The sequence below is a fragment of the Thamnophis sirtalis genome, unplaced genomic scaffold, assembly GCF_051295495.1.
Source record: "Thamnophis sirtalis isolate CommonGarterSnake01/CBP01778 unplaced genomic scaffold, rThaSir2_p1.2 scaffold_10, whole genome shotgun sequence".
In the NCBI taxonomy this organism is placed as follows: domain Eukaryota; kingdom Metazoa; phylum Chordata; class Lepidosauria; order Squamata; family Natricidae; genus Thamnophis; species Thamnophis sirtalis.
Window position 1 is genome coordinate 25,562,810 of NW_028261390.1, and position 17,097 is coordinate 25,579,906.

The following is a 17,097-nucleotide window of genomic DNA, read 5'->3' on the forward strand; positions in this document are numbered from 1 at the left end:
CTTGGTTTAAACTGTTTAAGAATAAATTGTAATTTGTAACATTACTGTCATGGGTGAATTCACTTAAAACACAGTGCAAACTCATATATATATATATACATATATATTGGACATGGTTTTCTAGATCAGCCTTTTACCAGCATTGTTAAAACTGGTATTATAGCTCCCTGCCTTTCTGAAATGAAAAGTACCCAAACACTTTAATATAATTAGTTCCAAAAACAGGCTTAACATAGCTTTAACAAGCAAGAAAAAAGAATCATCCCTAAGAAAGATGGCTTTTTAAAAACAATTTCTATTTTAAAAAAAATCTGTTCTATTCATTTTGCATTATCACATTCACCCCAAAAATATAAAATGTGATTCCTGTTGCTGATTCCTGATATAGTATACAGCTGTGATTACCTTTCCTTCTACTCTTTGCCATGAAAAAGAGGAAATTCAAAGAGGAATTGTTCCAGTTCTAGTCTGCTATTCTCAGGTCTGCCAATGTCAGTGAAATTTTTCATTTGAAGTATTTACAAGTTAAAAGAATCAAGTAAAAAACAGGATATGTTAGGTAGCCATCAGAAATGTTGCTGTGGTTTGTTTTTATACATGCCACGGTTGGATAGGTAGGTAGCTTCTAGTAGTACTGCCAGATGTAGTTTAACGTATCTGTGAAGATGTTCTCTTTGTGGATTAATTGTTCCACGACAGTTCCATTCCAAGTTCAAACAGGTAAAATGTCAGGGAGGTAGCCTGTGAGTTACTGATATTAATTTGAAACCTGCTATTGGAACGAAAATACTATTTCGAGTGCTGTGAAGGTGAGACAGGGATCCACAGTGCAAGTAACAACAGAAATGTAGTCCATTATAGTAAGATATGAAATGGAAAAAAAATCTGTATAGGTAGTCCCTTGATTTATGATCATTTGTTTAATGACTGAAGTTATGATGACATTGAATTATGAGGCTTACATTGGGCCCAAAGTTTATGGCTATTGCAGCACCCCCACATTCACACCTCATGTGATCAAAATCCGGGTGATTGGCAGCCCTCCTGCTTTTAGACCACAAGGTGGCTGCAACTTGCCCTGCCTATTTTTCCATCTGTGCCCTTTTGGCCCGCTGCCATCCTGCCTTTCTACTGCCCTTGCTGACATTCACCAAGGTCTTCACCAACTCATGATGAGGCGTGGCTGTCCTGCCTGCTGGGGTTGACTTGATATGGCATAAAAGAAAATAAAACCCTGCACAAAGCAGCTGAAATGCATCACAGTGCATGGAACTTCCTTTTGTGCCAGGCTCCTGCCAAATACTGAAATTTGCTGGCAAGTTAATGAATGCTACCATTGCTGGGGCAGGATGGCGAGAGAAATAATGACTTGCTGGGGAGTGAGGGCTTCCCAGGATGTGACAGGCAGCCCAGAGCTTGCCTGATTCTGGGGCTGTTTGCAAGGCTGGGTGGCCAGAATGGCATAGCAGGGACAAAGTTAGGTGGGTGGGAGGAGTTGGAGGCTGCCCCTTATCTCAGCTCATGGCTGGGAAGGATTGGGGTGGATATTTGCTTAAAGACCCGTGATTCCCAGTTAACTGCAACAGGAAGAACTGCGGTTGCCACAGTAAGTCAGTGCAGCCATGTGACCTTTCACTTTACGGCTATATTGACTTATGACAGCAGTTCTGATCCCAATTGTGATTGTACCATAGGTAGAGACTATCAACTTTTTTTAGTTAATCAAGAAAAAATGTGGAAAAGTCTTACCTTTTCCTACATATAATTACAAACCTAATTTGATCTTGCAGCTGGCTTGGGTTCTTAAACCAAAAATTGGTTTCCTTATCATTTGACTATAGTACAATAGCCTTTACGATAGCCTTACAATATAGTACTATAGCCTTTGTGTACAAGTCATTTTTAGCATCATGCAGTTTAGTTTAACAACTTAGCCAATGTTTTCCTTCTGTTGGAAAGGAAAATGATGCACAGAGCATTTCATTTATTTGTCTGATTTTCAGGGCCACTCAATTGACTAACAACTCAAGGCAGTTTTCAAGAAAGAGGGTTAAAAATATGAATTGAAAAGGCAATAAAAACAATACTAAATAACTCCATAATAGGTTGCTGTATATTTCCTAAACTTATTAAAATGCCATTTTCAACTATGAACGCTAGAGGGTGCAGTTAGATGCCTTCATATATAACATTCAGTGATGCTCCAGAATAAATAATATTTGTACTGTTTTTCATATTTTTGATATTTTTCAAAGGGTACAGGTAGTCCTTAACTTACAACCATTTGTTTAGTGACTATTCAAAGTTACAATAGCACTGAAAAAAGTGACAAACTACTATTCCTCACACTTAATGACTGTTGTAATATCCCCACGGGCATGAGATCAAAATTCAGTGCTTGGCAACCGGCATTTTTATGACAGTTGCAGTGTCCCAGGATTATGTAATTGCCATTTGTGATCCCCCGTCTGGCTTCTGACAAGCAAAGTCAATCAGGGAAGTCAGATTCACAACTGCATGGTTCACTTAACAACAGCTGTGATTCACTTTAAAACTATGGCCAAAAAGGATAACTATGGGCATGTCTCACTTAATAACTACCTTGCTTAGCATCTGAAATCCTGGTCTCAATTGTGCCCATACTTTTTAAACTATGGAGTACAGATAGTCTTCACTTTGCAACCTTAATTGGAACTGGCAAATCCCAATCCCTATCAGTAAATGAAGTGGTTGTGACCGCCCTGCTTCACAATGGCAGTATCGGAAGTCTTGCTGTGAAACAAGTCCTGCAGATTCTTAAGGGAGGACCGACTGGATCCAACTTGGTCCTTCCAGCCTCAAGCCTACATTCTTCCAAGGCAACGGACTAGCTCCCCTGCATCTCCATCCCTGTCTCTCCTCCATCCCTGCCCTTTTGGCCACCCAAACATCATAGAAAAGCTGCTTTATTCTCCCACCACCATTGCATGTGGACCTTCCTCCTCAGCTTGATCGTTGTGTGTCCTTTCTCCCTTCCCCTGGATTTGTCACTGTCATTGATGTGTGCAGTCTCAAATCCTATGGTGCAGCATATCAAAAAGTCTCTGAACAGTGTTGTACAAACAGAACTGCAATGCAGCGAGAAGCACTGGGACATTTTTGCCACATCATGGCTTGAGAGCATCTTGTCCCAAATGATCTCTGAGCTGCAGCATGACTGGCAACCCCTGAGCACTTGGTTAGGAGCCCATTTCTTCTTGTGTCTCATCAGCTGGTTCTCTTGCAAGGAACTGGTTGCAAGTTCCATTTTTTCCCAATATTGTCATAACACTAAACTATGAGAACTACCTGTAATTGTGTATTATATGTATGTAAATTATTAGTAAGAAACTATGGATAATTTGTCTCTTAGATTTTGACTATAACAATTTAATAATGGAATGGAATGACATTTTAAAGGAATATTTGTCCTGATTTTTGAAGATATCATCCAAACAAATTGATAAGAATCATTTAAATTCTCTCCAATAAAAAGAATTTGGACTCACTAGCTACATAGTAAATATTTTTGGAGCGAAGACTTTTCTATTTACATTACTCAATAAAGACTGAGACTGTTTGCTTATGCAAATTGTCAGCAATTTAAGGCAACTGCTTCCTGTAATGATTAATTTGTATTTGTGTGTATGTGTCAGATAATATTTAAAATCAGTTATAGAAAAGTCAAGGCACTTGAGTGTAAAGAATAAAACATTGGATTTGGAATATAATGAATATTTTTTATAATGGTGTATTTTCAATATCCTTATAAATTTTACAACTTACAACTAATAGGTTATTTAATGCGAAATGTGTTCTTTCTATATTCTTGTCTTGTGTTATCTGGCTATTTAGAGTTTGATAGATTTATTGCACTTTTTTCCTGGATATGAAGATGGTGTACAAAACCTTCCCTTCAACTTTTCTTAACCAAGAATTTCATGTAATATACAGAGAGAGAGTGAGTGAGTTCCAAGTCACTTAGTCAGCTTCAGTGTTGGGTTGCAGGTGGTACGCCGCAGTACGGGCGTACCGGAGCCAGCCCAGAGCACCGGATACCATTCCTGTACGGTGCTCTGGAGAGCTGGCCCACCCGAGCTCCTTACCAGTGTTTAAAGGCTTCTGCAATTCCGTGCAGGTGCATGACACATACAGTGCCTGTGCGACACTCTGTGAAGCAGCTGGAGCGTCGCAGAGGCGCTAAGATACACGTTCGTGCATGCGTGTCCATGAGGACGCCGCCAGCCCCGTTCCAACGTACTAGTTGGAACGGATTTGCAACCCACCACTGGTCAGCTTCCATATGAAACAGTAAATTTGAATCTTAGTATTCTCAGCACAGTCTTCTTAACCACAATACCGTAGTTCTCTGGTACTGTGTTTAACATTTTGAAACCTAAACAGGCACTGGATACTGTAAAATAAAGCTTGTTTTTTTGTATGGAAATGCTTGCTTTAATGAAGCTTATATATCTGAAATTATACCTAAAATGTAAAAAATGTGAAGGAAAACTGAGTATTGATATAGGTTCCTTACAACTCTCTTATACTTAAAGTGAATAGGGGTTACTAGAAAGAATTAATGAGGATTTATAGGGAAAGAGGAAGACAGTACTCTTTTCAAAGGTTGTGTGAATGGTCCTTTTTCCTTAAAAGCTATTTCGAAAATTTTGATGCTGATACAAATCTTAAAGATATTTATTAAGTGCTTATGTAGGTGTTGTACAAATTGTTCATTTCTACTTAATATATCTATCTTTATTGAAGAGAGATGAATATATTTATTTAATTGGATCTGTGTTGGCACAGTGGTTAGAATGCAGTACTGCAGGCTAATTCAGCTCACTGCCAGGAGTTCAATCCTCACCAGTTCAAGGTTGATTCAGCCTTCCATCCTTCCCAGGTTGGTAAAATGAGAACCCAGATTGTTGAGGACAATATGCTGACTCTGCAAACTGCTTAGATAGTGCTATAAAGCACAAGGGAGCTGTATATAAGTGCTATCACTATTGCTATTAAGTTGGGAGTCATTAAGTGTAGTTTGTTCTGTTGTTGGATATTTAAGCTTTTCCTGTTTAGTTTAAATGTATTCTTGCTAGTATTGTCACTATCTTACAGTAGTCTATTTGAAACTGCTTAAAACATTTTATTTTTTTAATTAATGATTTTTAATTTACCTTTATTCAGACACTTCATTATATTATTTGAAAGACTAAAGCAGTATGTATTTGAGAAGTAAAGACTATTCCTATTGACTAGAGAGATTCATCATTTTCAGCTGCCTGGAAAGAGACAATCCAGAAGCTTCAAATAGTCCAAACTGTAGCAGTGGGAACAGTGGTGAACATGCTTTGATATGCCCATATAACAATTCTGCTTTGCAAGCTGCACTGGTTGCCAGTTTTCTTCTGGGTGTGGCAGCTGTTATCTATAAAGCTCTACATGATATAGGGCCTGATTACTTGAGAGATCACTTTTCTTTTATAGTATCTGCCCAACCACTTTGATCTTGTAGAATTGGTATCCTCTGGGTTTCTTTAATTAAACAATGTCATCTATCAGGACCCAGGAAATGTGCCTTCTGTAGCAGTGTCTGCCCTCTGGAATTTCTCTTAAGATCCAGATGGGCCCCACTCCGCTGTTGTTTAGAAAGAGTCATGAAGACCTGGTTATTCACCCAGGCCTTTGGTAAAGGAGAGTGAGATCTTTCACTTCATACCATCGTTCTGTTGTTGTCTTGTTTTATATTTTTTTTAAAATCAATTATATTGTAATTTATTGTGAATCACTCAGAAACATTGGCAGGTATATCAGTATTGTTATTATTAAGTGAACAACAGCCTTATTCCCTCCATCACTTTCTCTGCTGTCAGTGGAATTATTTGATATACATTTGAAGGTTTCCAGATGTTCCTGAATCCTAATAGTGTAGGCTTTAGGTCTGTATGGCAGCTAGTATAAACAAAGTTGACAAGGTATGAAGTACTTAGGGGAATCACTCTCACTTAAATTTATTTGTGAAAGGCATCCTTTTGATTTCTTGACGCTTAGAGGATGAATCACAAATATTATAAAGCAAACTATGATAATAAGAAAAAAGGTGTTAGTGGAATGCTCTCCAGCACTTACTGGACTATCAACTCATTTTTTTATTATGGCCATAAGGCCAACAGATGGAAAGAAATAAAATAGTTAAAAATGAAAATAGATAACATTTAAAATGAATATACGTTTTCCAGACCCAGGGAGAAGTGAATAGTAGATACAATGCAGAATTGGGCAGCACAAAGTATATTTATCAAATGTGGCGAGGCAGGAGAAAGGACAAACAGAATGTATGATCCCTCTCAGAAATGTCTTAAAGGAAGGATAAATGAAAGATATACAGGCGTGATGGTGAACCTATGGCACGCGTGCCACAGGTGGCACACAGAACCCTCTCTATGGGCACACGAGCCATCACCCTGGTCAGCTCCACCACACATGCATGTACTCCTCCCACTGGCCAGCTGATTTTCGTGTCTACTGTGCATGCAGGAGATGTGTGCACATGTGTGGGAGGGTGAGGGGAGCACAGAGGCGGGTGCAGCGCCCCCCCTACCTAATTTTTGGTCCCAGGAGGCTTCAGGGAGGCTTGCTAGGCACAAAGCAGAGTGCAGGGGGGGGGTTGCATGCATGCATGGAGAGAGCGCAGGGTTGCACGGATGCGTGGGGGTTGGAGGGAGTGTGGGGATCATGCATGTGCGTGCAGGGGAGCATATTGCATTATAGGTGTGGGCACACATGCGCCTGCTGTCCACACATGCACATGTGATTTCGGCACGTGAGGAGAAAAAGGTTAGCCATCACTGATATACAGGATTTTCTGTACAGATAGAACTGAAAAAAGCTTTGCAGTCCATACAATTAAATATACATTGAAGAAGGAATATTTTTGTGACATTGAACCAAGATGGTATAGAACAGTGGCACTGAACTAAAAAAATGCCTCATCAGTTGAAAAAAGATGTTGATGCTGACTTTGAACAGGTGCAGATTTGAAACTAGACAGGATTTGATTGATTAGTATTTGGATCAGAGACCGTAAATAAATGGCCTATACATTAAATTAAGAATCCAGAAAGCCTCTTTGATCAGGGGTGTCAAACTCACCACATCACATTGATGTCATGTGACATAATGTGACGGTTTTTGCTTTCATGGAGCTGGGGTGGACATGACACATCTGGCCTGTGGGCTGCCAGTTTGACACCCTTGCCTTTGACGAAAAAAGTGGCCTATTGCTTTCATAACACACTCATGTTTATCTAGCCACAAAATGTTGACACCTGAGGACATTGTTATCTTTCTATCTTGTTGAAAGTTTTGTTTGCAGGACTGAATTATCCAGACAAACCATAATATTGGACTTAACTTTACAATCTCAATTTTCTTCCTCAGAACTTTTGCCTTTATTCTTTGAAGTACCCATAAATAAGATTCCTCTTGATTTGTCAGACACGGTGAGTGAATCCACTAATTTGTGTGAATTATTTCTCACAGTGATAAAAAAAACAACTGACAGACATCAAAGTAAATTTATTTTGTAAATTTATATAGCTGGTCATCTCATAAATGTGGAGGAGCAATGTACAAAATTAAAAACAATACAAAAACATATTTAAAAATCTTTTAAAAGATAAAAAGTAATTTAAAAATAATAAATACTCACAAACTGCCCTTCCTTCTGAAAAGAAGCAAGAAAGAATGGGAACAAACAAACATAAACAAGCCAGTTTAAAGTTGTCTTTATGTAGATTTTTCATTTGAACAAAGAGCACTCAGTGGAATCTCTCCTCTAATAGATTCTGTTAATTAGACCTCTAGGAAACCAGAAAAGTCCCTAAAAAGTTTAAACTGAATAAAGAGATCTTAATTTCCAGATCTAGACAACTGTCAGATATAACAGCTATAGGCTGCCAACATGTAGTGATCTCTTCCAATTGTACATTATGGCACCTTTATCTGGACCATATTTCTATTACAAGTATTACAATACACTAATTGTAATTGGGATTGAGAATTATCACTGAGCAACACTGGCATAAAGCATGATCTCATGAGCGCACTGACCTATGATGGCAGTTCCATCAGTCCCAATTGCCATTGTTAGGTGAATCTCATGGTCACTTTGAGCTGGTTTCTTTGTTTGTTGGAATCCAGCAGTGAGTTTTGCAAATGTTGGTCATGTGATTATGGGATGTTGTAATAGCAAGCTGGTTGCTAAACTCCAGAATCATGATAACATGTCCATTTGGGGTAGCTGCAATATGAACACTAGTTGTAAATCCCCTTTGCTCAGCACCATTGTAACTTCAAATAGTCACTGAATGATTGATCGTTAAAGGGGATTACCTATAATTCAATTTTTATTCTGTTTTCTATTCAGAAGCACATAAGACAGTTTAAATGCTAATGTGAGGGAACTTATTTACAGAGGATGTTAAAGAACTCTTCAAGAAATTACATCAATACATAAAGACTTACTTAAAACAGGTAGCAGTTTGCATCAGAGAAGTAAAAAAAGATATCCTTAGTTTCCTGCAGTTAAACTCACAAGAACATTAACTACCAGATCACACAGAAACCCTGTAATAGTACCTTAGTTTGCAAATGGAACAATTCTGTAATTCATGTAATTCCAGGAATTTAAATAGGGTACTTTCTGGCAGGCTTTCAAGATCTGATATTGTACCTAGCAATAATTGACTTCAAATAGTTTTTGCAGTGTCTGTTTTCTGGTCTGGCCTATCTTGAAGAGCTGACACTAGTGAATCATAAAGAGTTTGTGTCTTAATTGCATTCTCTTCTGTTCAATTGATGGAACACTGACAGCCTTTCATCTGATGTACTATCAAAATAAAGCTACAGATAGCTTCCCTGTTTATTCCAGAAGCCGTAACAGGGATTTCTTACCTTCTTACACTTAAGTCTATGAAAAAACCAGGAAAAAGAAGTGCCATGTTGACACTGCATGTTTAATCTGTTTCACTTGTGGCCTATCAGGATGGATCAAAGAAAAAGACCATCTCAGCCATTTTTAAGCAATTGAGAGATCATGAGGCCGTGTACAATAAACTATCCAAGCACAGCACAAATCATTCAGTGAAGGGATTTCAGCAGATTTCAAGAACTTTCCTTACTATAAAAAAAAGGATAAGTTAACAGTCTGGTTTATCACTTTCTTCAGCTACTACACAATGCATGACATTTTTTTTCCATATTAAAGGACTACTGTTTATCTAAGTGCCTTATCATGCAGCTGCCATTGCTTGTTAAAATGGCTTCTGGTCTAATTTTCTCTTTCTGTTCATGTTCAAATAGCTTTTAGGCACATACGACTGTAAATTATAGTATTTGGTTTATGGAACTCATTGAGAAAAACAATAGTTGTTTTTTTAAAAGTAGTATTGTTATCATTTTTACCCTGCTCTGTTCCTTAACAAAAACCCCAAAGGTGATTTACAAAGTTAGTGATATGATTTAAGTCTTATAATCTTCTAAACTGTATAAATTGGGATGGAAATAATTTCTGATAGCTGGCTCTCTAGATGAATTTGAGCACATCTAGCAAAAGAGAGCCTACCAGTTTTCATAATTATTGGTTTTATTAAACCAGTCTTACTGTTTTTCTAACATTCAGTTGAAAACTATAATCCATTAGTTTATGTTCTGCACTCTGGAACAATGGAAAACAAGTTTTTATCTTGTGTCACATTCTTTCAGATCCTTGAAAAATGTTCTCATATACCATCTCAGTCTTTGCTTAAGAAGGTTAAATGCCCAAGGTTCTCATATATTTTTTTATCTAGTAACTTGATCATTCTCTTTGTTCTTTTAATGATCATATCAGGTATATAACCACCTTTAACTTCATTATGTACACAACAGTCAATATATCTACTGAACAACACAGAGTAAATTACTTCCATTATTTAGAAATGATACTTCTGTTGATATACCCTAATACTGTATTTTTCTTTTATGCATTATCGCTCTCTGAGTCTTTAACCTGTTAAAATTAGGGTCTTAAATGCATATAAAAGAAAGATTTCCTGTATTATTGCATATATTTTAAAGGTGGACCAATACACAACAAAACAATCACCAAGCACATTCTTCAAGAGCAGCTGTAGTAGTTATTCTAACAGCTGGTACTATCCTAAGACAACCAAAGACTTTAACTTAATCACATAAATCATGTTATATCCAATAAGGATTGGACTGACATTTCTAGAATATTTGAAGAACACAAGATGATGCAGCTGGGTTTGTGTTACATATTTGAAATAGTTTGTGGAATATTTTAATGTAGGAATGAAGACAAATGTTCTTGAAACACTAATTTAAAGCAGGTAGGGGAAATGGACTAGAAGTTGGGGTTCTCTTTGAAGAAACGCTGAAGTTCTGTGCACAAAAATAAACCTCCCATGTTTAACGTATTTACTTAATGAACAACGTTTTTCATTATTTCATGTAGAACTGTCAGATCATTTCACAGACACACACACACACACACCATAGGACATATGATGTAACAAAAAGAGGGTAATCTACTAGATAATTTATTTAGTTTGGGACTAGCATGTGGTTAACTGAAACTTATTTTGCAAACTGTTGCTACTGTGTTGCTGAATCAATCAAAGAATGGATGAAACCAACTTTTCCCTTCCCTTCCTCGTCTAATTTGGAATCCCCTTCCAGATAAATTATAACACCAATACACTTACCTGAGATTATAATAAAAGGGGCTATCGAGAGTAGAAAATCAGAATTCAGGCAGTTCAAATGAATGTAGTTACCAAAATCTAAACTACTAATGGTCAAAGCAAATTGGCAGTAGATAAGAGTCAATGGAATTCAAGGTGAGCTGGACTTAGATCTCTTTTGGACATGAAAGGACTTGAGACTGATGACGTCTTACCTCAAACTTACCTTGGGTTCAACCTGGTCATCCTATAGGTACAGGGTTAATTCTAGTAATATATGTCGTAATAGTCTCTTAGCATCTTACTATCTACGTACAAATGAGATTAACTTGTATTTAGATATTTCACAAAGTGATGCTGATGGTACAGCATACAGATATTAGATATATTGAGATTTTATGTGCCATGCTGATCAGCTTAGAGCAATGTAATAGTAATTAAATAGCAAGCAATATTTTCAATAAAATGTAAAATCAAGGTATTTAAAAAAATAAAGGGAGGGAATGAAAATATGTTCAAAACAGAAATATTCATGAATAATGTAAGGTTTTCTGAATAAAAAGTTTCACACATTTCACATGGCAACAGAAATAATATTATCCTTTATAATACTACACTGTATTAAAAAGTTTACAAAAAAACTGCTTCCTATGTTTTGTTTGAGATTAGCTCTCAGTAAACTCAGGATTTGAGATTTTGTACAAGTACATACAGTATACCTTTTATAGTATAATAGAAAGTTTACTACGAGTAATCTATTTGAATGGAAATCCTACTGTTGAAAAGCTCTTGCATGTTGCTACATGAACATGTAAAGTACTTAAAATAAAATATGATCTCACTTTAATGATTATTTTTGCTCTATAGACTTTCTGACATAAAACTTACAAAACAAAGCATGTTTACCTATAGCATGGCCTTTAAAATAAGCTTTTAAATAGAGGCAGAAGTTTCAAATCTCTCTATGTGAGAAATCTGTTATTGAAAATACATTTCTATGTTTCTATGTTATATGAAAATATATTTTTAAGTTCCAGATATTATTGTATTAAAGATCTCTCTCTCTCTCTCTCATAGTATTTACTTATAGTACAGAGTAGTACCGTGAAAATAAAATATGCACAGAAAAATGAAAAATAAGTAATTCTTAACCTGGATCAAACCTTTTCCCAGATCCTTACTTTCAGAAAAATGTGCACCTACATAGGGAGGCAGAAGACTAATCTGCGCCAGGTATAAATATCAGAGTTATGGTAGGGAGAAGAACAATGGTATTGAAAATTAGGAATCATAACAAAATAACTTCAAGATGAATGCATCTTCAAAATTACTGGTTTCTAGCAGAGGCATTGTGGTTTGACAATGTATAAAATCATATTTTTCCATTAAACCTTGTAATATCTTTCCTTAAACAAAAAGAAAACTGAATAACTTCATGGTTATGAATACAAAACAATATTTGAAGAAATATGTGAGTGTCTCATGCCCCAATTTTTCTGTTTTTTTCAGTTACCTCTTCAAAAGAAAGCCAAATTGTAACAAATAATCAGTACAAAGCAAGTTGAAAAACAAAACGAAACGTAAATGATCATAGGAATGCCCTTAAAGATTTATTCTTTCAGGAATGTTCAGAGTTACCTTGAACCACAAGATGGGCAGCAAATAAAATTTAAAAATAAATAAAATACCCATTTGCTCTTTCACAGACATAGAAAACTCAGGAAGCAATGTATCTGGTACCTTATACTGTTCTTTAAATTGAAGATCTACCACATAAGTTAGGAAAAAAAATCTAAAACAAACACACATAAGAGATTTACATTTTAAGCAGCAGAGATTTCTGCTTAACTCAATCTAAATAGCGGGGTATTTCCTTGAAAGATTTAAAGAGGAATTGAAGGAGATACAAGTGGATCAAAGGGAAGGAGCTATGCAGCAAGAGATTGAGGAAGAAACTACTATGATGGACATTACAGGTGTAGACTTTTTATGTTCATAAAGTAAGCATGGTTTTTAAATACCTAATATGGAATATAAAATGGGCAAATACCTTGCAAAAAAGATTTTTCACTATTTTAAAAAGTTAAAGCCAGATGCAATTTGTTTACAGGAAACATAAGAAAAAGGATAAAAATATTTGATTCATAAAAATTTGAGGCAAGAATTTATTATCTCAGGGACAAGTAAGCAAAATAAAGTTGTTTTGTATATAAACCTACAATTATGATAAAAACTGGTATTGACTGGAGATTATGGTGAATATGTGGAGGTTAAAATTAATTTTAATAAACCAAGATTCTGATATATGTCTCAAATTATAACAAAGCTGTATTCTTTAAAGGACAATGAAAAACTAATAGATTGCCTTATGGAAATTGGTGGTGTTTTTGGAGACTGAAATGGCATAGCTTGACCACAAAAATATAGAATCTCTGTGAAAGGCAATAGCAATAGCAATAGCACTTAGACTTATACACCACTTCACCAGGCTTTACAGACCTCTCAAAGTGGTTTATAGAGTCAGCATATTGCCCTCAACAATCTGGCTCCTCATTTTACGGATCTCAGAAGGATGGAAGGCTGAGTCAACCTAGAGCTAGTCAGAATCGAATTCCTGAAGTGAGCAGTGACTTAGACTGCAATACTGCATTCTAACCACTGCATCACCATGGCTCCATTAAAACAACAGATGGCTTTAAAAAAAATCTGGATAACTTTGAATCTATAGAGGCATTAAAATGGTAACTACAATAGACTTCTCTGAAAAACATCTTGCTGATGAATAAACATGTTTTGAATTTTAAAAATCTTGTTACATGCATTAGCAAAGTGGAGATACTGCCAATGACTTTCAATAATCCAGTGACTTTAACATATAAGAGAAGAGTTAGAAATTATAAATGGAAGCTAAAGCAAACTTTGCTACAAAAGGAATCAGTAATGGAGGATTGTAAAAAAGAAATTGAAATATTTTTTTGAGATCAATATTTAAAAGTTAATCGTCAGAGTGAAACCACAACTTTTCTGATGAGCAGCCAAATAGAAAATAGTTATGGAGGATTTTTTCCCCAATGATAACAGTGGCAAGGCTACTACATGCACAAAGATGGAAAAATGCTGAAATATTCCCCAAAGGAGAAATGTGAAGAATGGCAGAATTTGCAGAAATGGCAAAAGTGACCTGTTTGATTGGGGATTAAACAATAAATATGTTTATAAAAGACTAAAGATCCTTTATTAAGTTTTGAAAATGAAAATAAAATGAGTTATTTTTGAATTTGCTGATTAAAAAAAGTTGACTATAGGTAGCCAGAAATATGTAATATAATCTTGAAAGAGGAGAAGAGACTGTCCATTTGTAACTGTTGTAAAGATGATCTGAAGTCATTTCTTTAAATAATCTTGGCATTTTTTTACTTTATACTATTTCTTGCACTTTTGTCTTTTTCTTAACTTTTCATTGTTTTCCTTTTAATTGTTATTCATGTTACAATATATTATATATATTAGAGGAATTATATGTTAGAAGAATTTTGCTGCCAGTATCACATTTGGAGAACAAAATTATGGAATATGTAGTCATGGCAAAATGGAGAATATATCCATACTAGTCTAATCAAAAGTAAATGGGACTGGCTGGCTCCCTTATGCACTGTATATTACACAGCAATACAATTTTAGACTCCTGAAATATGATTTCTAAAAAAACATGAGACTAATAGAAAACTAAACAAATAATAGCAAGTGTTTACTGCAAAGCACAATATCCAGATTGTGAGAAATAGATGGAAAGAAATGAAGAATGTATTACTAGAAAATTTTCCCATGATGTTTTTATTCATTCTTCATTTCTCCTTACTTCAGTCTACTATTGTAATTTAATGCAGACATTTTTCATGTTATTATTCTAACAAATATATATTTCAAATTAATTAAATCTTACATAAATGAGTTACACAGACACATATGTGCATACACCAAGACAGGGGTACACAATTAATTCAAGCCCTAATTGGTATAACTTATTCATGGCTTCTATGATTAAGATTTAATAGTGTATTTGTTTGAAATAGTTGTAATTGGAAACGTACAGCCTAGTCTCACTTAAAACTCCCGTCAGAACCATAATTGACTTTAATTTGGTAACTCAGCTGTTTTGGTTCTAAGCATTTGCTTTTTTCCCATGTTGCTTATGTTGATAGTATATGTGTTAGTGATACTGCATGGGTGGGCCAATCGCTATTTGATTGGCAGGGACAGTCTGTCGCCATAGTCATTTATAATTCCTGTCTAGGCTAGGATAGCTTGTACTTCACTTGGCAGCAGACAGGTCAAGACACTCACTAGGAGAGACTGAGACAAAGGCAAAGCAGGCCCTGAAAAGCCGAATCTCTGCTTTAAAATCCTCAGTTGTACCAGATCCTATTTTGTATTACTATTTTTTAGTAATGCCCTTTGATTGCAAATAATTTTGGACCAAGTGACAATAGTATCATGTCAAAACCAGGGAAAACTTCCTTAAATCATGGCTTGGTTTCTTTTGATCTCCCAAGTACAAAAGAGCCTTTGCCACACCAAACTGTGATGAAGATATTTAGCATCAGCATCATTACCCAAGGTCTTCCTTTTTGTCGTAGACGGGTAAGTGTGAAAATATTTGCCCCTTTTATGGGAAAAGATATACCTAAGATATGAAATTACACATCTTAAGGTAACTTGGTTGTAATTATTTCCAGTTCATAAATCCTTTATTTTTTTAGAGTAAGAAAATAAATAAATAAATATAATACGGTTTAAGAAGGTTTGATTCCTTTTTATTAGCACACTTGTTAATCTCAATAAATGTAAAAGAACAAATACAAGACTATAAAAAATAATGTATAGCATTTTCTTGAAATTTCCTCAGTGCTGCAGCAAGATAACTCTCTGTAACTGCTGATACAGAAGAGGAATAAATAAATGTTATTTGAGAAACGTATTTTGTTTAACTGTATTGAAATGTTAACATTAATATTTTATATGATTAAAGTGCACTGAACATTTCTATGTCTTATTAAAAGTCTTGGTTTCTCAGTAATAAATTGCTAGCTTTTAAGTTACTGTAATTTTAAATACTAATAAAGTCAATTAATTATTTCTTATATTGCTTTCATATTTCATTATCTTAAATGTTTCTTAGTTCCAAAAACTTTTAAAAAGAAATCTAATTAAATTATACTTCAACAACATGCTTTGATCACACAATATTACATGGGTTGTTTAATTTAACATGGCATATTTGTATTTCTAAAATACTTCTTAAGTTTTGTTTGTAATTTTGAATTAATTTCCCCTGTGATGTGATTTGATATCAAATCAAGCAAGATATTTATTGTTGTTCTAAAAATTTAAACAGTGAAACCACTGAAAATAATGATATTTAAATGATCTTGCTTGCCCATAATGCTAGAAAGTTTCCTTCTCATTTAGACTGAGGTCAGATGATCTATCAGTGAGGTTACCTGATATGTATGCTACAGTTTACTTACATTAAAACAGATGTGATAACGATGCTTAGTAATGCTTTTGAAAGGTTAAGACTATTTCTCTTTAGGGAAAAAATGTAATTCTTAGTTTATGGGTAAGAGTTGACTGATAAACAATTTGGAAGCATATTTAAATTTGAAATACCATCAATATTTAGAACATTCTTAATTATTTAAACTATAGTACCAGTTTTCTCCTTGTTTGAACTCAATCACTGTATAGGAAGCAAAAGCGTACAGCAATCCTTGCAGTAAAAATACTTTCTGTTAGGAGATCTGACAGTTCATGTCTTATGTGTCTCTATCACTAGTTATATTCAGCTTCCATTGAGCACATTACTATAAATGGCAATAGAACACAACAGTAGTCATCTATATTTCTGTTACTTCAACCAAGAAGCATAAAGAGGTCTAGCTCTATATATTAAGTGCTGGATCTGTTCATTTTAATATGGAAATGTATTTAGCTCATAACTGAAACATCTATAGGTAAACTATTTCTCAAATGAAATCCCACTTCTGGCTATACAATATTTCTTAAGAAGCTCATCATTAGGGTTGATTGAAATTTTTATCTTGCTTAATATTAATACTAAAGAAAGTTACATTGTCATTTTGGCTTGCTCATTTCACTGCAAAGAAGCATTTTCCAAATAGTGTTCCTGCCTTGATTCAGTCTTCCATTAAGCAGAAACATTAAGTTCCTGTCAATTTCTCTACTCCCGTGAAAGCCTGCAATTTTGCAATATTATTCAATGGATTTTAGAAGCTACTGCCTTTTACTAATAACTGAAAACTGAAGTTAC

General features: G+C 35.1%; 1 protein-coding gene across 3 annotated transcripts in view; it reads left to right on the top strand.

Moving 5' to 3' along the window:
• Positions 1 to 17,097, top strand: part of FBXW7 (F-box and WD repeat domain containing 7) — a 131,764-nt gene that overhangs the window by 54,588 nt on the left and 60,079 nt on the right. Inside the window, exon 1 of one of the 3 annotated variants that reach the window (XM_087724314.1) lies at positions 14,893 to 15,407. The exons of the other annotated variants lie outside the window; for them this stretch is intronic. Within the exon in view, the coding sequence (XP_087580440.1) occupies positions 15,261 to 15,407 (147 nt within the window). The 5' untranslated portion in view covers positions 14,893 to 15,260. Of the gene's footprint in view, positions 1 to 14,892; positions 15,408 to 17,097 lie in introns of those variants that run through there. 3 annotated transcript variants of the gene reach the window in all.